At 33.1% G+C, this 25763-nt stretch overlaps 3 protein-coding genes across 3 annotated transcripts; 2 read left to right on the forward strand and 1 right to left on the reverse strand.

The window, feature by feature from the left end:
- Positions 1-220: 220 nt before the first annotated feature.
- On the forward strand, positions 221-10695 carry LOC117163944 (hemocyte protein-glutamine gamma-glutamyltransferase). The gene is made up of 8 exons (XM_033346690.2): positions 221-341; positions 3124-3636; positions 4438-4664; positions 5171-5772; positions 6942-7039; positions 7742-8032; positions 8720-8880; positions 9585-10695. The coding sequence occupies exons 2-8, from the start codon at positions 3162-3164 to the stop codon at positions 9870-9872; spliced, it is 2142 nt and encodes a 713-aa protein (XP_033202581.1). The 5' UTR covers positions 221-341; positions 3124-3161; the 3' UTR covers positions 9873-10695.
- Positions 10696-10900: 205 nt separating this feature from the next.
- On the reverse strand, positions 10901-19015 carry LOC117163941 (uncharacterized). The gene is made up of 7 exons (XM_076626925.1): positions 16177-19015; positions 15855-15985; positions 15705-15763; positions 15438-15628; positions 14635-15084; positions 14203-14325; positions 10901-13629 (listed from the first exon to the last, which is right to left on the reverse strand). Exons 1-7 carry the CDS (start codon positions 18915-18917, stop codon positions 10962-10964), a joined length of 6363 nt encoding a protein of 2120 aa, XP_076483040.1. The 5' UTR covers positions 18918-19015; the 3' UTR covers positions 10901-10961.
- A 5006-nt stretch (positions 19016-24021) lies between these two features.
- Positions 24022-25615, forward strand: LOC117163946 (uncharacterized). Its single transcript, XM_033346693.2, is given in 3 exon segments — positions 24022-24057; positions 24060-24306; positions 24576-25615. Coding segments are annotated over 3 exon segments (1323 nt in total).
- The last annotated feature ends 148 nt before the right edge of the window (positions 25616-25763 follow it).

The following is a 25763-nucleotide window of genomic DNA, read 5'->3' on the forward strand; positions in this document are numbered from 1 at the left end:
TTGTTTTCTTATTTTATCAAGAAAATATAAAGATGCTTATCTGCGGTACATGATTGTTCTACAGAAAAAAAGGACTTAACAAAATTAATGTCATACCTGTTGACTAAAATGAAAAGAATCACTTGATGATATCTTGTGAAATTGGTGGCTGAAAAATCGGAAGCTGGTACACGTGCAGCTCGTACGTGCCGTAGTGGGGACTGCAGTTAGCTCGAAGGAAGCTGTTCGTATAAAAAGACAGAACATGAGTGTCAGTTTAGAGAGTGTAAGTTGGTTGTTAATGGTGGCCCGTTCCTTATATCCAGGATCAAAGAAACGTCTTTAATTTTTCGACTGAATTTGTAAGTTTAACAAACTGTATCTTTACTACCTTTTTATTTTTACGGCACTGTTATGAAATTAATCTCATTTATTTTTATAACTTTTTTTTTATTTTTGTAATCTTTGCTAACCTTAATTTGACAGAACGAGATCGGAAGAAAATTAAATTGACAGTTATAACAATTATTCACGAGAAAATTACTTTGTTTGCATTCTTAGTTAAATTGCTCATTTGTTAACTTTTTATACACAATTTTCTACTCACTTTTTTACTTTTTTACTAAATTACCAAATTTCCTACTTACTTTTCATAATGACAGCTTGAGACTTATTATTAAAATATGTTAAAATATGTAATTTATTACGTAATTTTATTGTACAAAAGCCGAAACAAATATATTTATCAGAAAACGGAGAGTTTTTAAAAAAAACTGGGAATTACCGTAATCTCATAGAATGTTTATGCGGATTATACTCCCTCTTAAAATGTTATCAGTATTAAATCCATGGACAAAAAAGTACATATAAAGATTAGCTTTATACCAATGATATAATTCGTTCATTTGTCTCTCTTTGGTATGAGAAATCTGAGTAATCGAGAGTCGTTGATTACATTCAGGGGTGAAACACGCCCGTTTTATAAGGCAGATCACGTTTTGAGGTTCGATCCCGGATATTTACGCAACAATTGGATGAATCAAAGGTAAATTTCGTCCTGTCTTGGAAATGAAAACGCGTCTGGTATTTGGGGACAAGGCTTATTTGCCATGCTCAAAGCCTCGCGATTACCTTTCCTGTTCATTCTCGGAAATGCAAACTGCAATTTAGGTTTCGACATGTGCCTACGTTTAAAATCACAAGAAATTAAATTTTCATTGACATACTAGTTAGTCAGTATTACTGACATACTTCATTATAGAAATAATTTTAATTTTAGGATGTTTCGTTTGATTTAGTTAATATTTATAAATTAATATTGCAATAATATAATTAGTTATATATTTATTAATCGATATATAAAATATCACAATAGTTCGATTTAATTTGATGGACATTTAAAAATATGACCAGAGTTTAGCAATTTATTAAGCATTTATCTTCGTAAATATGTATAATCATTTTTTTACAGAATTGTTTTTGAAAACGAAATGAAAATTTCAATTTTTGTATTAGTCATAACTTTGAAACACAGAGAAGGATACTATATGTGATGATTGTCACGTATCTAGAAAATATGGGTGTAATGATTGTGGACTGTAATAATTTTAAATTTTTCGTGCAAATGTAAACTATAATTATTCGTATTAAAACAAGGAAGAAAATACATACATAATTCGAAGCAATTTGTATTATTCGGAACAGAAATGCAAAATTTCATTCTTGTCTTGCGAACTTCAAGAGACAAAATTTAAGAAAATGTATCTTCAATAGATATTTGGATATTGATAACGCCGCACATTTATTTTGCATATCGTGATACTAAAATAAATACATATAATCGTTACGTATTTCGATAAAATTGGACCGCCTCTCGTTTTATCGAACGTTTAATTCTATATATTCGTTGCATCATCAAATTGAAACGATAAACGTTTAAACAGATTTTACTCTTCCAAAAAAATTTTCTCATAAAGGATATAATCTAACAAACACGAAGATGGTACCCAACTGGGGGTAGCCACCCTCATGATAACCAAACAGCTAAAAAATTCTACCAAATGTCCAAATTGCACAAATTGTGAATGTGAAATATTAAATTAAAAAAAAAAAAAAATTAAAATTTTCAGTTAATATAGGCAAAAGAAAGTGGATTAAAAACCTTGACATTTTCATAATAGCAAACGCATCGTACGAATGTGAATTTCTAAACAAGGTGAGAATTGTTACGGAGCTATCGTTCGACATTTACGGCTTGATTTCTTTTAAATAAGAAATCAATTCTTTTTCTGCATAAAGCTCATTGCCGTCATACTTTTCTCGTTTCCTCGCATTCCAGTTACGAATGCGTAACGTTTCGAAGAATTTATCGTGAAGAATGTTTCCTGTTCTTTCGCGTGCACTTGAACCTAAACATTGACATGAATGAAAGTAGTATCATAAATTTACGATACACTACATAGCATGAATGAGAACATAGTTATTTCTAGCGAGCGTAGTAACGTATCCACACATGGCTTTTCGCAATGATGAGTGGCTTCAGTAGTATTGTTTTTATCAGCTCGTACTATAGCAGAAATTTAATGAATCACTTGAATTATCAAATTATTACTAAATTTCTGAGCTATTACGCATACAGTTTGACTAATCAACCTGCTATCGACCTTATTTTACGTAATTGGGGAAACCCATTATTTTATGTAATGTATTATTATTATTTTATAATATTATTTTATGTAAATATATGTATTATTAATAAATATATTTTACTTGATAATTATCTATTTACTCGCAAATGATTATTTCAATTTATAAGATTTTTCTACTTAAAGAAGATTATATATTTCGAAACATACACGTGCACACAATTTACTGCTCCACTTCGGCGGTTTCGAGTTGCGACACCTTGAAATACGTGTACGATTCACATATGTATATGACACTGCTTTATGTTTCCTCTCCTAGATTACCACATGAAACTATAGTAATTATCGCATAATATTCAATAGTATCTCATCTCTCGATATAATATCATATCTTTTGTTCCAATCGCAAATTTCTATAAACTTATCATTCATACTACCATCTCATCTCTCTCTTTCTTCAGTACAGACATTTGTAGATGCTCTTAACAATTTCTTTTAGTCGGAAGAAACCAAAGAAAAACCAACAAAGTCGCCAAAATGTCGTCGGAAGAGGCATTAGTCGTCGATATGGTGTACCTTTACGAAAAAGAAAACGCAAAGGCCCATCGCACCATCAGCTACGAATTGGTACATCTTGAACCAGCGACTCCTGTTCTTAGAAGAGGCCAATCTTTCCATGTAGCCTTAAGATTCAATCGAGAATACGTGGCTGAAACGGATATCGTTAGATTGCTCTTTAGTTTCGGACCAAATCCGAACGTTCTTAGAGGAACCAGAGGAATAAACACCATCACCAATAGAGACAATTATTTGACTGATTTGGAGGCATGGGGTGTTCGTTTAGTGGGCGTCAATGGCGTTGATCTGACCGCGGAAGTAAGAAGCCCCATCGATAGCCCTGTTGGCACATGGCAATTAAATGTGGAGACCACCATCGTAGGAAGTAAAAAACAACCAAATACCTATAGTTACGACAAGGACATTTATCTGCTTTTTAATCCGTGGATGAAAGGTATGACATTGTGTTTGTTAAGTACAGCGAGTACAAAGAGCAAAAAGTATTGGCACATTTTTCTAATATTTTTATAACATTTATTACGTTTCATTTTAATAAATTTTTATAATCGTATGAAGGTGCTGCTACTTTATTTAGTTTACTCGAAATTTAGTATAGAATTAAATTAAATTTCTATTTTCTCTTAACCTTTTAATTGCTTTTAAATGCAAAATGAATATAAAGATATTTCTAAGATATAAAGGAACTAAGGAATTGGTAATAAGCCAAATTCTTTTAAAGATCAAGGTTTCATCTCCGGAAATAAAGATCTTTCGCATAAAAATGATGTAATTATATTACGTTAAAAACAGGAGATCGTAAAACAGATTTACAAGCTAACATAAATGTTTACATTACATCTAGAATCTATGTGCATTTTTCGAATAATATTAGTGTTCTTGAGTTAATATTTTAGAGAATGTTAATATCCCAAATTGACGTATAATTTATAGAACTCGATTTGAAAATTACTCTTCATATTTTCGAGAAAAATAGATCAAACTGATTTCTAAACTTTGTCACAGTTTTTATATAATATACCGATCATGAATGTGCTTTTAAATTCACAGCTATAATATACTTCAATTATACTTTGATTATGTCAATTATACTTACTCTTACCTTAGGAGTATTAATGTAATTTAATTTTTATATAAATATGTAGAATATATAAAATAATATTATCTTATGAATTTTGAGAATTCCATGAATCTCTGAATTTTCTGAACTTATGTTATATTCTTGTTTTATTTTCAGAGGATTTAGTATTCATGGAGGATGAGCAGCTGTTGGACGAGTATGTTCTAAATGATGTTGGAAAAATATGGGTTGGCTCATGGGGAAGTGCGCGTGGTAGAGAATGGGTGTTTGGACAATTCGATGCTTGTGTGCTTAAATCTTGTGAATTGCTGCTAGAAAGATCCGGCATCAAAGCTAATTCCAGAGGGGATCCAGTTCAAATGTGTAGAGCTATTTCGAGAATCGTAAGTTCGATTGCTATTCAATCACGTGTAAAGCGAAGTAAGTTCTAAATGTAAATCGGTTCTACATAAATCCCGTTATATTAGCTAGACCAAATGTCAGGTTATATTAGATTTCCCATTTGTAAGATTTGTAATTAAAGAATATAAAGAACCATAAACACTTTCTCTTCGACAAAATTCAATTCTTTCAAAAATGTTGATTCTCTCTCAATCTTTCATTACAGTTCATTTGTGTAACAAACTCGTCTTCTGCTATTTACTATTTTACCCAAATTTTTACCCAAATTTTTTTTACCCAAATATATTTTTTGTATCTGATACCAAAAGATCTTGAGACAAGAAACTTAATTGTTCGTCGAGTGCTTAACCTGAACTTCTTTCTCTTTTCATTATGCCATCAAGTAATTGAATTTATTCTTTCTTTCAGAATCACAGTTTTCATATAGTATCCCCTAATAATTGATCGATCGATAACTAGCTTATTCAAAATCCAACTCTTCTTGCAGGTAAATTCCAACGATGACAGAGGTGTGGTTACCGGTCGCTGGGATGGTGATTACGCTGATGGTACAGCTCCAGCCGCTTGGACAGGTAGCGTGCCGATTCTCGAACAATTCTTAGAGACAGGCGATTCCGTGAAATACGGACAATGTTGGGTATTCGCTGGTGTTGTGACCACCGTCTGTCGTGCTCTTGGTATACCGTCCAGAGTGGTTTCAAATTTGGTATCGGCCCACGATGCGAATGCCTCGCTTTCCGTCGATCGTTATTACACCAAAGACAACGAGGAACTTGATTACGATCCAAACAATCTCGAAGGCGAAGATTCCATATGGAATTATCACGTTTGGAACGACGTATGGATGGCTAGACCAGATTTGCCTAAAGGTTATGGTGGTTGGCAGGCGATCGATGCTACTCCACAAGAACCTTCAGGAGGTATATATCAATGCGGACCAGCTTCTGTCGAAGCTATCAAACAAGGAGTCGTTGGTTATAATTACGACGTGACGTTTATGCTGGCTTCGGTGAATGCCGATTTGATGAGATGGATGGAGGATTCTGAGAGCGAGCTGGGATTCAGGAAAATCGACTGTAATAAATATCAGTGAGTATATATATATATATTAAAAAAACCATTCGGAGCAGCAATTCAACTAAGAATCGATTTAATTGATAAGCAATTCAAATAGGAATTGATTTTGTAAAAAGAGAATACAAAATTAGCAGATTTACAATACAATAATGTAAAATATGAGTTTGGATAAAAATGCTTAGTCTACTTATGACAACTTATTTATATCAATCTTTATATCATATCAGTCTTTTTCATATATAAATTTGATGTATGCTGATGTCATAAGACACGAAGATTACCAACGAAAACATTAGCAAGTCGATAGCGTCATCGTCTTTGTCGTCAGAATCGTTAATTGTAAAATAAACATCCAACTCTGCTAGCATCGGTTTTCTTTTTGACTCATCAGCTTGTTAAAAATCGTGATTGCAGTGGTAATTTTGACCTTGATGTCTTTAGTATGCATATTGCCGTATATTATTAGTTTATATGCACACTGTTAAAAGCTAATCGAAAGGAATTGATACGTAGAATTGTACAATCGTATTTTTCGAATACTTTGGTTTATAATCTAGTTTGAAATCCCTTATAGATAGATCTTTTTCACGACTGTTTTATCCTAGAAGAGGAATTTTACGAATTAATAACTGCTATTAAATGAATCAGTTGATAACACGGCAATAAAGTGAAATTACAAAATAAGATAATATAATAACAATGAATATTATAAAACCATTTTCTAAGCATATAGACTGATGGTGACATAACTTTAAGTCCCGTGGCGTTTTGGAAAGTGGAATGTTAAACGATGTTAGTGATAAAATCATTTGAAAAATAAATTTATCGATCGGATTATTACCGTATTTTTTAATTAAGTAACTTTGAGGAACATGAAAAATATTCATACACTCCACGTTTCTTAATCGTGCATTTTCTAACACATTTCGTGATTGCGAAAATTATAATATATTAAAAAACATTATAGTAAAAGATATATCGTAAATACAAAATGAAAGTTTTATTAGAATTAATTATAATAGAAATAGCCTAATTATCATAAGTTATTCACGGCCTTGGGGACATGGAACACGTAAGAAACTTAATGTACTTGTTATGTATCAATTTGTATAGAAAAGCATATCTTATATGCTCCTCCTCTATTTAAAGAAAATTTAAATCACTATTTCTATTTTTGATAGCATTGGCCGGATGATCTTGACGAAAGCACCTTGGATTTTCGATCCCAATGGCGACAGAGACAGAGAGGAGATAACATCTCTTTACAAGGCAAAAGAAGGTAAATAAGAATCTATTGAACGATATTCATCGATATTTGAATATTTTGTATATTACAGTACACGTTTAAAAAATTTGTAACGCTACACTTGTTTTAAACTTCCCCTCTTTATATCTGCATCTTCTACGATACAATTCCTTTATCAATTCTTTTTTTTACAATTAGAGAAAGATGATACACCGAGCTGAAAGTAGAAACAGACAATATGGAGCGGACATACATTGTGTGATAGGAGTCAATGAGAATGAGTAATAGGAATAGACGTATATTTTTAAATGGACCTGATCTAAACCCCTGTGGCTGTCATCAATCTTTTAAGCTGTTACATCTGTTTAAACATTTAAACTCAATGAACACCTTTAACTTTTACGGTGGAATTCGTTGAACTTTAGATGCAATGGAACTTTGAACTTCAAGATTGACTAACTCATTCTAATTCCACCAATATCTTTCAAGCAGTTTTGAAATAAATTTTTCACTCTTCATAACACGTAATTAAAAGATAGTTACAATAGCACGATAAAGACTGTTACTTGATTCTCTTAAACTCTGTTTATCTGTACTCTTTAACGATTCTCTAGAACATCCATATTTTAAAAAATCATACAAATCCTGCAAAATTGCACCTTTGCGAATTTATAAAAATTTCTATGAGAAGTTACGAATTGATTATTTCAACTCTGGTAATTTATTTACATTCAGGAACGGAAGTTGAGCGTCTGACTCTGTACAGAGCCGTACGCAACACAGAACTGGCGAAGAGATTCTACTCTTTGCCCTCACCTGCGAAAGAAGATGTCGAGTTCGACCTCGTGGATATCGAACGAGTGAACATCGGACAACCATTTGCAGTTATAGTGAACATGAAGAATAAATCGAACCAGATACGTACTATTCAAGCTGTTCTATCTGCTGGTAGCGTGTACTATACGGGAATCAAAGCACGTCTAGTAAAGAGAGCGTCTGGTGACTTCGTTCTGCAACCACATGCCAGTAAGTTTATTATTATTTATTGCTTTATTTAGATTTTTATAATTTATTGATCCTTTTTAGACAGTTAGGTCGTTTATTGAATTTTATTTTATATCAAGTTGTTAGAATCTTTATTTAATTTTTATGTCATGTCTTTCATTGAACTGGAAACTTTTATTTGTTTTCTTATTAGATGTTAGATTTTTATTCAGCTGAGAATCTTACTATCGCTAAGAATTATGTTATTATTATTTATTTATTTATTATTGCTGTTATACCTATTTCGCTTCTTATATATCTACCTCCTCTCTTATCCACTCTATTATATTGCACTCCCTTAATTATTCTATCTCTAAAAACTAAATACTAATGACTAAAAAAAACTATTGCAACTTTTGCTGTGCTTCCTTCTTGTCGTTCTTTCCCCTCTTGTAATGCCCTTCTCTTCTCTATTATTGCTACTAAGAATTATGTATTTATTTATTTGCTTACTTGTTTTTCAATTACTGTAATCCAAACATATGACAAATTAAAAAAAAGCTATCAGTGTTTATGATGATTATGTGTATATCATAGTAATTCTTTAACGTTCTTAAAGTAAAATATTTCTTTTTATGAATCAGACTAGTATATGATTTCGAAGATATTCGTATGTATTCCTCGTCCTATTTTTTCTCAGATGATGACTCAGATCTAATTTATTCTCAGGCGAACAGTTAAGGCTCAGAGTTACAGTGGATGATTATTTGGACAAGCTTGTGGAGTATTGTAATATGAAATTGTATTCCATCGCTACGGTCGTGGAAACTAAACAGACATGGGCTGACGAAGATGATTTTCAGGTCTTGAAACCGAGCATCACGGTCAAGGTAAAGTAAACGATTCATCTGTACTTGCAAGATATAATCACGTGAAATTCTCGTCCAATTGAAATTGAATATTTGAAAGAAAAAGGGAAAGTACAGTAAAGACTTTCATATTCAAATTAATAAGGGGACAAAAATGTGCCAATGAATTTCCAAATAATACAACAATCATCCTTCTGATACATAGAGCCGTACTGACTTGGTCGACTAGGACTTGAGTTCATAACTGCGCGGAGGTTCTCAGTTCGATTCTCGATATTTCAAAGACCGAATTGCATTGTTAATAGCTTATTTTCGTCTCTATTTATCTTGGTTTGGTATTTTGAACTTCGTGTGCATGATGCCAAATGTGAGGAAAAATAAGATAGTATATGTATGAGTTTCAGGAACTATATAATATACATATATATAACCTTCCTGATACTAAATTTCATTCATTCTAGAAAATTGCCAGTTCGTTTCAATATTTAAATATCTAACTTAATATCTGAAGATTGAAGATTCAATTCTTTTTGGTTGCTCAATTACATATAAATTTATGAACGCAAGTAAATGTGTAGAGTTACATTATTTTTATACCTCAAGTCATTTAAGGCCTTCTAATAATGCATGTCGCATAAACTTGCATTTATAATTTTTAATCCATCAATCAATTAATATTGGAATAATTATATTTTAGAATTAATGTTTGTTATCATTAATATTAGATCGACGGCGAACCTATAGTAGGAAAACCATCGATTATCAGTCTTAGATTCAAGAATCCCCTTAAGAGAGTATTAACGGAGTGTATGTTCAATTACGCTGGCCCCGGGTTAACAAGGAACAAGACTCTAGCGTTCAGAGACATCGAACCTGAGGAAGACGTCTACGTGGAACATCAATTAATTCCTCAAAAGGCTGGCGCGCAGAAGATCATTGCCACATTTACTTCGAAACAGCTAGTTGATGTCACAGGATCAGCTGCCATCGATGTTCTTGATGAGGAGGAATAAGATTGTCCGAATTCGAACAATATTACATTTTTATCCTCATTACGAATAGATAACGCATATTAATATACACATATCGACACGTATTAATTAAAAAACGTATGTATATACCTAAAAACCTGTATAATATCAATGTGGACACGTTCCATCCAATCATTACTAGACTCTGGATGCTTATACGTGTTTCTGGAAAAACTATACGATATATTTTATCAGTCACGAAAATTAATATAATATAAAAATTCTAAATGCTTTCGTTCTAAACGCGTAATGAATGAAAATTATGCGTAGTAATATCTAGGCTGTAGATGTTTGTTGGAGAAATTCATATTTTATATAATTTTTAAGAATACAAATATTTTACTTTATGAATATATTAAAGAAATAGAATCTAATTAGAGGTTCATTTCACCTACTAAATATTATAACGTGCACTTTAGTTTGTATATTTTATAAATGCATAAACAACCGCAATTTAGTAATATGAATTCCTTTTGGCTCCCATTACTCTATTATGAGGTATATTTTTATATATAAAATTAATAATTATGTATATTTAGAATGTGATTATATATTGTGATATTTAAAAAAATATTATATTATTAATTATCATTAATTATGATATCACATTACGTAATTTGTAGTCCTTACTTTTTTTCAATTTTGATGCACATTTGTTTTTTAATAAATTTAAGTATCTGTGTTTCCAAGCGTGTATCGCTAATTCGTGAGTTATTTGATATGTATGGTATATACTGTTACAAGCAAGAAATAGTTTTGTATATTTAATAATGTCTACCAATAAATGATATTGTCTTACCTTTAATGCATTTTTTATCCGTAGAATGACGTATATGATGGTATAATTATCTTATTTCGATTTTATTTAAATGAAAAGTTTACTTAATATTAATTAAATGTTTTTAATTCAATCATTTGCTTAACAAAATTATTTTTTGTTAAATTTTGTAATTAACAATAGACTAAATGTATATAAAACGTAGACAAAAGAACTAACGATACAACATTTACAAAATCGAACAGGAAAAGAACGATATAAATGAACAATACAACACAAAGCGACCCCATAAATCATAAGACCTCGCAGCTAATGGTAAAATTTAAACACCAGAAGACGACAGAGCACAACATGCCGTAAACTAAAATCAATAAACTCTCTGTTGAGAATACTGAAACTCGTCTTTCCACTTTCACAACTTCCATCCTCATATCTCCGCAAAATTCTGGCTCGCATGTATTCGATATTTTTGTAACACACTCAATTCTCCCGAACGTTACATCATCGATCTTGCTTATCAAAAATCCCATCAAAGATCCCACGTCTCTTAAAACAACGCTGCTGGACGACCTTTTCGGAATTCCCAGGTCGACTGTTTTAAAACTGACTTCACTGAAGGAAGTACTCGTTGATAAATTAACAACAGACTCAAAATTGTCTTCTTCAGATTCGCTGTTCACATCGCTATGACGATCCAAGCATATTTCGCTTAACGCTGATGTAACTTCCGCTTGTCTGAGATCCTTAAATACTTCGATAACGGCCTTTCTACTGTCGTCTCTTTTTTGCAAAATGATCTTCACCACGCTGCTGCTTCTCGACACGCTTTTCGATTCCTCCTCGCACGTTTTACAAACTTTGCTTATCTTCTCTTTTCGTCTCGATCCTTTATGTCGTTTCTTCAGATTGTTGCTTAATCTTCGTTTATAGATGTCAAGGGCTTTGTACACGTTCCGAGCTCTGATGACGGCCACTTGAAGGGCAGCTACTATTCCACTGGAAACTATTTTAACAGGAGACTGACCTTCCTCTTTGCTTTCTCCCTTAATTATCATAGACGAACTGTTGGATGTTAATGATATTTTCGATTCGTTGAAACGTAGTTCATCCACCGTGTCATCCTTTTTATAATTCGGTAAAGATTCATTATATTCCTCGCGCATCTGATTTAATAAATTTTCAAACGCTCCAGAACACTCTTTCGATGAATGTTTCTCAATTTTATTCGTCTCTTCAATGTCTGTAGACTCTATATCGATAGATTTTGTAGAAACATTTTTGGAATCTTTGTGCAAATCGTTTTGTGATTTGGAATTTTCTGAGTCTTTATGCATTTTCGATCCTAAATCTTTCTTCTTAAGTTCAGTTACATGTTCGATAGTTACAGACTTGCAAACATACGACTTTCCTAACGCTTTTGGGGAACTGCAGTTAAGCGACTCTGTCATTGAACACGCGTTTCTTCCTTCCACTTCCGTTTGCGTCCCCGTAGCTTGCAATTCTATCGACGTTAAAGCGTCCTTCTCAGGAGTAGACTGCAAACATTTGGATATCTTACAATGGATAACCGTTTGAGAATAGGCGTCGTTATTGTTTATAATTGTACACGTAGCAATATCTTTCGTTTTTGGCAAAGGAACTTCATTTAAATCCTTCGCATCGTTAATAAAAGTTTCAGATTTTCCTATAGTTTTTCTTAAATCCTTCTCAATATCTTCTTCAATATTTTTGTCCAATTTCTCCTCCCAAGAATGCTCTTCCTTCAAAATCGTCTTTTTTTCAAAATGTCGATTATGTTCTATGTAAGAAGGCACATCCGCGAAGCTGATAGATTTCTTTTTTAAACTTTTGCAAGTTTTCTGTTTATCCTTTAGATATCTTTCAGCTTTATTTACCAAATCAACGTCGATACCCTGATCACAAAGGAATTCCTTTAACATGCTCAATGATACTGCATGAGAGTTTATTCTCGTTTTCTCCTTTTTCATAATCGATGGATTATTCAGGATCTTCGACCCCGTACTATCACATTTCTGTCGCTTTCTGTTATTATCGAGGAAGAAAGTGTTATTCTCTTGACAAGTGTCGTTCTCTTTGGATTCTTCTCTTTTTTGTTTTAGTTCTGAAACATCTGGCGAAGAAACAGCGTTGGAAGAAGTTTGACAAGATTTCGTAGCTTCTATTTTCATACTATCAACTGAGCTCGAATTAATATCCACAATACAACTCGTAGTAGTTCCTAAAGCAACGCTTGACTCAGCTTTTGACTGGAAATGTTCGAAATGTTCGTTTGTTGCAACATTTTTAGTATTTTCTTCAACGCTCGTATTTAGAACAGGAATAACATTTTTTGGCATAATTGGTATCGAAAGATTTTCAGGAAGATTCTCTGAAAGGTTCTTCGCTATCTGATGATCTTCTTGAAACTTTTCCTTCAACTGTACTTCGTTTAACTGACTTTTTTTATATTGCTCAGAATCGATATCCCTCGTAGGCTCCTCCTCGTTAATCTTCATTTCTTCTTTAACTGCGATCGGTTCATTCGGTTGTTTGAAAACTTCGTTTGTTTCCCCTTGAGCTTGATTTTTATAACAGTACGTTGGTTTCTCAACATATTTTCCTTTGTTCTTTTCTGGCGTAGCTTTAATCATTTTTTCGAGTGCTCGAAGAATTTCCGATTCTCTTGTGATTCTTTTATTAATAATGTCACACACTGACGCGTTAGTGTAATTTTTTATGCCCCAGGCAGTCCTTTCCGATTCACTAAATTTTTTTGATGGATGTCGCAATGTTTTCGGTTTTGATTTCGCTCTGGGACTAGCCTTCAAGCTTGTGCTACTTCTTTTGCCTGTCGTTTTTAAAATGTTAATGGTCAGTTTAGGAACAATATCTTTGTGTAGATATACCTCGGTAGACGGTTTCTTCTTAAATTCATTTCCTACTCGCCCATGTTTCTCTTCTCTAGATGAGTAATTTTCGTTAACGTTAAGGTATTTTTATTATATCACACACTAAATGTAATTGAAAATTTAGGAATCTAAATTGTGTAAACAAGATATAATAAAGAAGAGTGAGAAGTATTGTCTTTAACAGACGCTATGATTCTTTTCAAAGGAAACAAAAAGTTTCATGTAAACAATATAGTTAGTTAAGCAGAAAAAAATATATACAGGGTGGTAACTGGTGGTACAAGCGGAAAGGGGGTGATTCTACGCGAAAAAAGAAGTCGAAAATATAGAATAACAATTTTTCGTTTGAGGCTTTGTTTTCGAGAAAATCGACTTTAAATTTTCGCTCGGTACGCCTGCGGTACGTTATAACGGATCTCACTGTAGATCGTTGCCTCGATGGAAAAATAACGGGACGTGATAAAGTGCACGCGTACCGAGCGAAAACTCAAAGTCGATTTTCTCGAAAACAAAGCCTCAAACGAAAAATTGTTATTCTATATTTTCGACTTCTTTTTTCGCGTAGAATCATCCCCTTTCCGCTTGTACCACCAGTTACCAACCACCCTGTATAATAAATTCTTACTGGATGTGATTGGACATCTTCGTCGTTCGTTTCCCGTTATCGTCTATAGTTTTCTCGACATTCGTAAGATTTGTCTTTACAAGTATATGGTCCATCGAAGCTCCTCGTTTATGCGCAGACGTCCTATTAAGTTTAACACATTTATTAAAAATAATGAATCAATTATCTTATTTTAAAGACATTGATTCGAATAACTAAATCGAATATAACATAGAAAATAAGAAGCATGAATTATCGTTAAGTCAAAATTGACCTACTTTTGATCCAAGGATCAAGGAGAAATGAAAGATCATTATTAATACAAAATTATAAATGTGAGTAATTTCACGTTACAACATTAGACTCAGAATTTTCCTAAACCACTAGAAATGTTTTTCTCGCTATGAAATTCTTCAACATTTTCTATTAGATAGGGAAAAATATATTATTTACTTTGCATTTTCCGGATACGTTTTTTCTCTGACATGTATCGCTGGACGAGTTTTCTGGCTCAACGTGGTTGCACTGTTAAAAATAGGAATTTTGACCGCACCTCCTGGCCTCCAAGCTGGTTGTTGATTACTAGAAGCACGTTGCTTCTGACGAGACATCGATTGTTTGCACTGATTTGAATTCGTACTCAACGCTATCTTTTTTGGTAGTTCCCCTTTCTCTGCATGGCGATAATTGTCGGCCATTTTTTTATCGGTAACAGTTGTCTGCGCTTCATACAGATGCTTTTCTTTTTCCACACATCTTCCAGGGCTTAAGCGTTTCGTGAAATTGCACTGTTTCAAAGAATTCACGGAATTCGAAACTACCGACATTTGAGTCTCCACAGTGCTTTCCTTTTTCACAAGCTCTGATTTTATATTTCCTGTGCGAACAGTACCAGTTGTTTGTCTGAAATGTGTGTTAACATTTGTTAAGTGGCATTTTATAAATAATACTACTTAGCAATGATTATCATCTATTTTCTTCCTCCATCATTTTTTCCTGATTATACCGAGGACAAGATTATAACTTGAAATATTTGTATAGACTATCCTTTATAGAATGTATAGAAACAATATGTTTAAAGATCTTCGCGTACAAATAATCATCGAACATGTATTTTGTCTATATAATAATATAAGAGTTTTTGAAACATTAGCTCATGAAGAGATGAACAAGAACGAGACTTGTTCGACTTTATATCCGAGTATAATTTATTTAGTATATTTATATTTATTTACTTAAATCTGTTATAAAATTACTTGGCGTCATTAATAGGAGAGCTGTTTACTATACGACGTGGCATTTTACGTCTTTCTAAACTTTTAACATTTTCTTTCTCTTCATTCTCGAACATTACTTGTTTCACCAAACGTGAAATATATTCGATGTAACAAAATATTTCTGCCACCCAATATCTTGAAATTAAAATCGTTTCGTTCAAAATAATCCTCTATAAATTTATGAAAAAACAATTGTTTAGAAGTAAGAATAGCAGCAAAATGGTATTCGTATATTTTAAATACTACTTTTTTATTAACATGAGGCTTTTGAAGTAATTCTAATTGCATTTGGTCGACGCGTCGTTCTGTAATACAAATTTTATCGTGTTTAAAAATCAACGACTAATTAACTTTTAAATTACATCAAATAGATTTTCCAGAAACATATAAACAAACCTTGATTTTTTAAAGTTATTGTAAGAATTTTTGTAATTTTTATCATCCGGGCAACGTGTTTCGCCAGTAGGTTAGCCATTTGCAATTCAGCTTCGTGGCTATCGTTCGAATCGTGAATGTAAATCTTGCACCTGTTTAGCATAATTTTTTAAGCTGTTCCAAAAGTAGAATCAACGTAAATAGACATTTTTTATGTCCTTGCGTTCTTTAACAAAAAGATCGAAGTTTAATAAAAATTGACCAAAAGCCTTAAAACTCATCTAATCGACGGGAAACAATTTTAATATTTCGAAAGAAACGTTCGTTCATTTTTATTTGATACCTAGTGATGGTTTTGTCCAGTAATTGTAACATCAACGTCGGATTGACAGATTCTATCGAAATTGGGACTGCTAATCTCATCCGAAGCCGTCCCATTCGTTGCCAATTGCTCGTCAAACTCTCGTGAATCTTCGTCAACATTTTACATATGTTCATATCCTCGTAATTGATATTATCTCGTTTCGATTTTCGCATAGCTATTTCATCATTGTTATCGTTAATCGCGATTCTCGTAATTTCCTTATCAAAATCTGCAGAATCTAGTTCCTCTATATCTTTGTCGTTGATTATCGACGATGGAACAGTTTCGCTACACGACAAATTTTTATCGTCGACAGTTACATGCTTATCGGTATCATTACTTTTCTGATTTTCTTGCTTCTCAGCGATTGTCTTGAGTTTGTTCTCTTTCGACGAGTCTACGTCCGCATCTTTTCCTTGAAGATTTGATTTTTCTTTCAAATGATTTATGCTTTCTGAGGATGATAAATTTCTTGAATCTCCGAGATCCTTAGATTCGTTATGCTGCAACCTTGTTTCCGAAGCTTTGCTTTCGTTCGAGTTCATGGAAAGCTGTTTAGTCGCACTGTCACCAAATGCGTCTAATTTGCGCGAATCGATCTTCAAATTATTTTTTTGACATTTTCCTTTCACATTTTGATCTTCCTTCTCAAATGTGGACGAAACATCCGTTCTTGCAGAGTCAACGTTAACGATAGACTCATGAAGTTTTGAGTAATCTGAGTTTTCACTGGCATCGAGGTTGCCATTCTTCGTACAGAATTTTTCTGTATCATTCAAATTCTGTGACAGAGGAATTGAATCAACGACGTCTCGATGCTTTTCTTCGGAAGTTTCTTCCTCAATTAAAACGTTTTTTTCTCCAGTCTCTGTTGTTGCATCATTTGTTAATTCAGTGCTCTTTGAAGAACTGGAACTCAAGAATTTGCAGCAATTTTCATTAGCAAAAAGATCGTGACTTTTTGTCACTCTTGACAGAGCAGGAATTGAACGAATATTATTTGATTTATCATCGTTATTTTCTTCGTTTCTTGCTGATAAATCCTCCTCTTCCGATGAAACAATATTACGCATATCTTTGTTACATTCCAAAGAATGTACGTCTTCGATGGTGTTAGGATCGACAAACGATTTTTGTAATTTTAATATTTCGACGTCATTTTCGAAAGTGAACGATTTCGAACGAATAGACTGTCTCGCGTTATATTTTTGCGTATCGTTAGACACTTCAAATTTGTCGATATCATTCTCTACGTTTCTTTTCTCAATCTTTTCCTCTATACACGATTTTTCAATCGCATCGGCGATTCTAATCAAATTTACATCGTGATTAGCTTGAACCTTTTCCGACGTAGATGCAGAATCTTCGTCTAAGTAATTTTGTCCATTCATTTGCATTATTCCAATTTCTGCGCCACTTGTGTTAGCAATACGATTTTCTCGATCTTCGGGTGATTTAAACGCGATATTTTCTGACATATTTTTCTTGGAAACTCCACCAGCTGTACTATTTTCTTGCCTACATCTTTTCTGGAAACCTTCGTTAGTTTGATTATTTTCTTGTATGTATTCTTTCTGCAAATCTGCGTCAATTAGACCATTGTCATGTATGTTTCTTTTTCGAAAATCTCCACTAACTAGAACATTATGTGCAGCGCATTCTTTCTCGAAATTTTCATTCATTCGACAATTTTCATGCGTATATTTTGCCTGACAATTTTCACTAGCTTCATCTTTCTTTGGCCCATGACTTTCCTGTAAATCTCCACTAATTACATTTTCCTGTCTACATCCTTTCTGGGAACTTCCATTATTCAAACAATTTGTTTTGTTGCTTTTCTTCTGCGGATCATCACTGTCCTGACCACTTTCCTGCGTGTATCTTTTCCGAGAAATTTGCTCAACATTATCACCACGCCTGACGCTTCCCACGTTTTTCCTATCGATCGTTTGCATTTCTTTCTTCCATATATTCAACTTTATCTTCGATGGAATCTGATTTTTCTCGGCTACGATACTAAACTCTTCGTCATCTTGCTTTGGAAGAACTCTCATCGAACACGTTTGCTGATTTATATCGAGTGCTGTATCTAAATTATTCTCACTGCTTCTTCCTTTCTTATTCGAGAAAATTTCCACTAATTCCAAAGGATAACTGAAAAGCGTACCTCCAATAGCTCTATCCTCTACATTTCGTATTCTTTTCGAAGAAACTTTATCTTCTTCCTGCAAAGAAGAACCAACGCAGTTTTCTTGCGTCGTTGGATCGAGAAAGCCTAATCCAACATTAATTTCCACGCTTGTTTCGAAGAGCTGATTACCTTTATTGAAAGAATGTTTAGGAGATGTGACTTTTCTCGAAGAATTAACGGGTTCAGAAAATTGATTACTTCCGGATACTGTTTTCTTGAAAGATGTCTTTGAATCTATCTTAAACACAGTGGTACTTGAAGAAACATCTTCCTCTTGCAGCGAAGAGACACTCGATGTCATTTGAAAATGTATTTCGTGTGTTTCGTCGACAAATTTTTCTACAGAACAATTACTTTGGTTCGTGGAATTCTTGGTGCAACTCTTCGGCGAAACTTTAGTATTACCATGGAATTCTTCGTTCAAGGAAGCCTGTTTCATCATCAACTCGTTTATCCTTAGAATTTCTCGTAGCATGTGTGCTTCGTAGAATAACGCTTCGTTTTGCGTGGAATTGTCCTCATTTGGCATCGTGGACGATGTCGTTCATACGGAACCGAGTCAAATAATAATGTTACCACGTTGCAGAAAGGAAACAGCGATATGGTGAAGAAAAATAAAATATTTTATATCGGGACGAACATAATTTCAGGATTAGGGTTAATGTGAAATTTGGTATGTGAACATCATGTATGCTTTCAAATGTTCTTTGTAGTTAATTAAATTTCGAATAGGTAACATTTGCAAAGCGGATGTGAGCTTCATTTTCGTTCCATATTAGATGAATGTACTGTAAAAAGTAATATGGAATAAATTAGAAAAGTTGTAATTATATAAAAAGTTATATACCAAATAGAGTATATCATATATTCTACTATGTAATGTACGAAAAATAAAATGCAGCAAAGTATAATATACAGGGTGGTTGGTAACTGATGGTACAAGCGGAAAGGGGGCGATTCTACGCGAAAAAAGAAGTCGAAAATATAGAATAAAATTTTTTTTTTAATTTTGTTTTAATTTTTCCATCGAGACAACGATCTAAAGAAACAGAGCAACGTATAGAACACAGAGAGATTCCGTAGAAAACTGATAAAGCCAAGTATACAAAGTATAAGTATAAAATATTAGATAAAGAATTTTCGTTTCTTGTCATAAAGCGCTTTAATTCCACGGAGAAAAAGATCGTATTAAGGGCATAAAATTTATCTAACCTTTTGTTAGAGGAAAAGAAATAGAAGTCGAAAATATAGAATAAAAATTGAAAAATTGACAAATTTTAAAAATTACAAAATTAACGTCAATCGAGACAACGATCTACAGTGAGATCCGTTATAACGAGACGCGATAAAATGCACGCGTACCGAGCGGAAATTCAAAGTCGATTTTCTCGAAAACAAAGCCTCAAACGAAAAATTTGTATTCTACATTTTCGACTTCTTTTTTCGCGTAGAATCACCCCCTTTCCGCTTCTACCACCAGTTACCAGCCACCCTGTATATAGTGATATAACAGTACGGTGACATGATAAAAGGCAACATAAAGATTAAGTATAATGAAGCAAAGTAAAATATAATAAAGTGTAATAAAATAAAATATACTACAAGCTATAATATATTTACGATCAATAATCAGTATTCGGACAGACAATAATATTGTAAAAAATATTTCGAGGTTTTCAACGAAAATAAGGTTTGTCGATAAATATTAACAGTATCGTATTGGCAATACATATTGACCCTTTTAGTTGAGAATGTTGAAATATTGACATTATACACGTATATCGAGAACCTGCTGAAAAGATCCTTTTATTCAATATAATAAAACACAACGATGCGATAAAATTCGTTCTAATAGTTAATTGTGGCGTAGTGAAAAAAGAGAAATAAAAACTGCGTAGTTTTTATGTTAATCTCAGGAAGTAAGGTACGTATTATCGCAAATACCCGATATCACATGGAAACATATCGCATTACCATTATACGTAGGTAGGTGTACAATATAAGAGAAAACGTAACAGTACATAAAAGTTATTAGATAGATCATGCATTTTTCATTCTAAAATAGATATCGCTCTGGAGAATATCAGTAAAAAAACTTGGTCATATCTGGGTCAATTGATTAGTTCTATTACCTTTAGTCCCATTTTTATTTAGAAAAAGCGATCAAAAAATTGTAGAAAAGCAATTCAAAATGATTTACGCGCAAATTCTATAGAATATCGGAAATATTTCAACGATATTCGTAAATCTGTGGAATAATCGAGAAACTAGCTGCGATCGTAACCCTACAGCAGTGAAAATATCGATAAAAAGCGAATTTTATTTTGTTTTCCGTATACGTCATTTTTGATGCAATATTTTTTACCAGGTTAAGAACGGAACGATAATTAAATAAACGACTATATCTTAAAACGTAAACGGAATAGGAGGACTATTTCTGGAGCTGGCGAGGATTTTCGAAGGATTTCCAAGTTGCTCCAGATTGCACTGCGCTCCAACATTTTTGCAATTGTATCCTGAAGCCGAGGGGGATCATGATCGTGAAACCAAGCGGATCAATGGATTGTCCGTATTCGTTAAAGAAACAGAGCAACGTATAGAATACAGAGAGATTCCGCAGAAAACCGATAAAGCCAAGTATACAAAGTACAAGTATAAAATATTAGATAAAGAGTTTTCCTTTCTTGTCATAAAGCGTTTTGATTCCACTGAGAAAAAGATCGTATTAAAGGCATAAAATTTATCTAACCTTTTGTTAGAGGAAAAGAAATAGAAGTCGAAAATATAGAATAAAAATTGAAAAATTGACAAATTTTAAAAATTACAAAATTAACGTCAATCGAGACAACGATCTACAGTGAGATTCGTTATAACGAGACGCGATAAAGTGCACGCGTACCGAGCGAAAATTCAGCGTCGATTTTCTCGAAAACAAAGTCTCAAACGAAAAACTTTTATTCTATATTTTTGACTTCTTTTTTCACCTAGAATCACCCCCTTTCCGCTTGTACCACCAGTTACCAACCACCCTGTATATTGACCATTTAAATTATAGTTTTTAGTAAAAAAATTTGCCAAACGTATGATGGAATATTTATCTGAATAGGATGTCATTCTATTAGACAGATAAATATAAGAAATTGAAGATAACTGTTACAAGTAAATTAACGTATTTCAGCGACTGCAAGAGCTGGTGTAGATCGATTTGGAGTTCGACGAAGAGGAAACGCGTTCGTACAGGGCCGATCTTTCACAAGAAAGGAGGAAAGGTCGTATTTAATTTTCAACACTTCGTGAAACCGGAGATAATCATCGAGGAATACACTCGCGTGAACATTTACAACAAGTAATATTTAGTTTTCTAAATGAAATATTATAAAGATTAGAGGAGACATTCTTTCATGGTAAGACTAATTAAGTTTTTCTTTGCAATGCCGATCAAGCGAATGCATTAAGCGAAAAAAAGGTCTGTGATGTTAGTACGAGAACAATGGAAATTGGAGTTTTGAAAAAATGAGGTGTTGCATGAAACGGTGGTAGGTTTTTCGAAAACACTGATTTCTGAAATTTCACAGGCCGCGTCTAGTCAAAATTAACAAGAAAGAATCGCCGAAATCTGCGTCGTGCATTCGTGAAAAACAAGTTTCTACGGAAGCGATTCTTCGTCAGAGCAAATCTAAGTGTGAAAAGACGCGAACGAATATCGATGCTACGGTCGAAGAAAAGATAGCTGGATGGAGGTTAAAGAAAGTTAGATATGTTCTATTGAAATTAGTATCCAATATACAATAATGAATAAATATTAATATAAGTATTATCACGCATCAGCATATTTTATAAAATTCTATGTGACCTTGTAGAAGGATTTTTTTATCCAAATTATTTTGTAAAATATAAGAAGTACAGTTGTGTAAAATCTTCAGAAAGAAAACACATATAGGGGAGCAAAATTTGTTTCGATGCTGCAATCATTATCTTATTATCAAGCCTAATATCACGTATTTATTTTACTTTCTATTGAAGTGTTAGAATTAATTCTTACATAGATTTTACAGTTGAACTTTACATTTATTTGAACTTTAATCTCGATAATCGTGTTTTATAAAAACATCGCATAGAAAAACGTAAATTACAGCGATATACACAGAATTTAATAAAAAAATCTGTGTAAATATGAAGAAAGTCTGTGTCAATATTCTTGTTTGTTACTGTACGTAATTGTTCCCAAAAAAAATGTTTACTTTTTAATTCTCAGTTTGCTAACTTTATCATATTTATGTGTATTGAATAAATATTTACATCTATTGCTTTAATATGAATTGTTTATTCAAAATCATTAACATATCGGAAAATATTCATAGTCCGTAGAAACCGTGCCAAAGAAGACAAGAAGGACTCCAAAAAGAATTACAGCAACGCATAATTTTATATATGAGTTCAATCCATTTGGAAATCCAACATCCACTTCCAATAATTCAACGACAGCGAAAGGAATTCGAAATCAGTTGAATGTTGGAGAAGGAGGTATAGTATACATATATACGTATACATACAGGGTGGTTGGTAACTGGTGGTACAAGCGGAAAGGGGGTGATTCTACGCGAAAAAAGAAGTCGAAAATATAGAATAAAAATTTTTCGTTTGAGGCTTTGTTTTCGAGAAAATCGACTTTGAATTTTCGCTCGGTACGCGTGCACTTTATCACGTCTCGTTATAACGGATCTCACTGTAGATCGTTGTCTCGATGGAAAAATTAAAAAAAAAAAGAAAAAAAACCTCTTTTTTTACGTGGGGAAATCTTCACCGACACCTTATCTCATCGCACGGGACGGGACAAAGGTGCCGGCGGATTTTTATCGGCTAAAACCCCACGGGCGGGCCTAGGTGTACGAGTGACCGTATCTCCGGGGGTACTTCCCAAACACTCATAGAAAGCAATACAACATTATAGGCAAGGGGGGGCCCCCACTTGCCCGTTGTATATACGTTCTAAGATGATATTTGGTTTTCCACCTTGGCTTGTCCAGGAGTGGTCTCGAACTCGCGACCATCTTACTACCGCATACGCCCTTTACGAGCGTAGCTAGCGAACCCGCCGAGTATTTACTAGTTGTTGACGCATTATGTTCATCAAGTTGTCCTTATACTCTGGTATAAGAAAACTCTGGTCTTCAGTGTTGCTACAACGAACACGTGTTTTACAGCTGATGACCCAAGATGGTCACCTAAACCTCAAAATATAGAATAATAGAAAATATAGAATATATAGAATAGAAAATATAGAATAAAAATTTTTCGTTTGAGGCTTTGTTTTCGAGAAAATCGACTTTAAATTTTCGCTGGGTACGCCTGCGGTACGTTATAACGGATCTCACTGTAGATCGTTGCCTCGATGGAAAAATAACGGGACGTGATAAAGTGCACGCGTACCGAGCGAAAACTCAAAGTCGATTTTCTCGAAAACAAAGCCTCAAACGAAAAATTGTTATTCTATATTTTCGACTTCTTTTTTCGCGTAGAATCATCCCCTTTCCGCTTGTACCACCAGTTACCAACCACCCTGTATATAACTTTGCAAAAGAACAGGAAGCTATTTTATTTTAAATAAAATTTGACCAAACCTGACAAATGATATGAATTTCTTTCTTTCTCTCTTTCTATTTAAAGGTATATATATTTTCTTATTCTGTTTCCAGATTCGCTTTTCAGACATACAAATAACACGCAAAATTCCACTAATGTTCGGCCACATACCACGGCAGAATTACCAAAATTGCGCTCACGTAGCGATACCCTGCGAAGAAATTCAGCAAGACATGAAAATATAACTAATTATGGGAAAATTGCAAATTTGCCTACGATAAAAAAGCAGGAAATAGGCGACGAGCTACGATTGGCTAAAGCTCGTAATGATAGACGTAAGATTTTTATGCAAATTATTTTTAATTAATAAACGCTTGCATTGAAATTAATATATAAAATATTTCAAAAAATTAAAGATTCTGTATACTTTTAGCATCTTTTTAAATTAGATCCATTTTAAAAAGTGATTCTAATTTAGAAATAAAAGATCATTTCCAACTTCTTTTTATTTATTTATATCATACGTACACTTCAATGAAGTTTCTGATTTTTGCCAGAATCAAAACGTTCAAATTATAATAATGTTAAAATTCTGATTTTCTAGGAAAGCTTGTCAGCAAAATTGATCAAGAAGTTGAAAAAGTAAAATCAGATTGGCAAGCATTACGTTCGAATAGCGAATGGACGCAAAGTAAAAATTTTGCAAGTGACCGAACGAGAAAATTGTATGATACACTAGAAAAAATGACAAAGGAGATAGATAAAATGCAAAAATCCTATTTGGATCCAAAATCAAACCAATATTTGCACCGAGGCGCAATGAAAGCCTTAGATCCTCCAGATTTATCTTTCGAAGAAAAGGCGGCGAAGGTTAAAAACATGTTGTTCCCTAAAGAGAATAAAAAAATAGTTGACGGAACGTTGAATGATCTATCAAACACGTTAAAAGGTAGTTTATCAGGCGTAGTTTCATCAAAAGATATACCCAATAAAGAAGTGGAAAAGAGATCGCTTCTTTCCAATATGCAATCTCAAAATGTTAAAAACAGTACAAAATTAAGTAACAACTTGCCATCGAATCTTATTAAACGAAATACAAGTGCAAATAATCGGAAAAATTTAAAAAAGATTAATTCTGATACTGAACAATATTTGAGCAATTATATTAGTGAAGCAGAAAAAATGTTTGTTAATAAAGAGGGACCAAAAATTAAAGAATTAGAAATCCATCCAGAAGATGTATCAGATATACTGAAAAAGCTGGATATAAATTCTGTTGATATATTTGATATTGCTAATAACTCTGAAGAAGATTCTCCATTACAGAGTGTGGAAAGAATGGGAAGTAGACAAATGCAAAGTTCTGTACAAACAATTATGGATCAAGAGATTGGAAGTGAAAAAGTAAAAGAAGAAGGAACTACAAAAATTTCGTCATTAAAGCAAGATAATCATTTAACAGAACATAATAACGTGTTAAATTATGATACTTCCATTCAAACGAATATTAAAGCTATACATCGAGACAATGTTTTTATAGAAATGGGTTTGCACGCATTGAGTAATAATTATCCTCAAAATGCTTTGATGCGTGTTCTTCAGTCTGAATATCTAAAAAAGGATAGAACATTGAAACCTATGTAGAACTTTAGATATTAGCAATATTAGTGAAACTAAAATACATTCCATAAAACTGAATTCATATTTGTGATTAAATAGGATTATATAACAAAATTAAATAGTATAAAAGGAAAGATGTAGGAAGTAATATTTGAAAGATATTTTAAACCAT

This window comes from Bombus vancouverensis, chromosome 2, assembly GCF_051014615.1.
Source record: "Bombus vancouverensis nearcticus chromosome 2, iyBomVanc1_principal, whole genome shotgun sequence".
In the NCBI taxonomy this organism is placed as follows: Eukaryota; Metazoa; Arthropoda; class Insecta; order Hymenoptera; family Apidae; genus Bombus; species Bombus vancouverensis.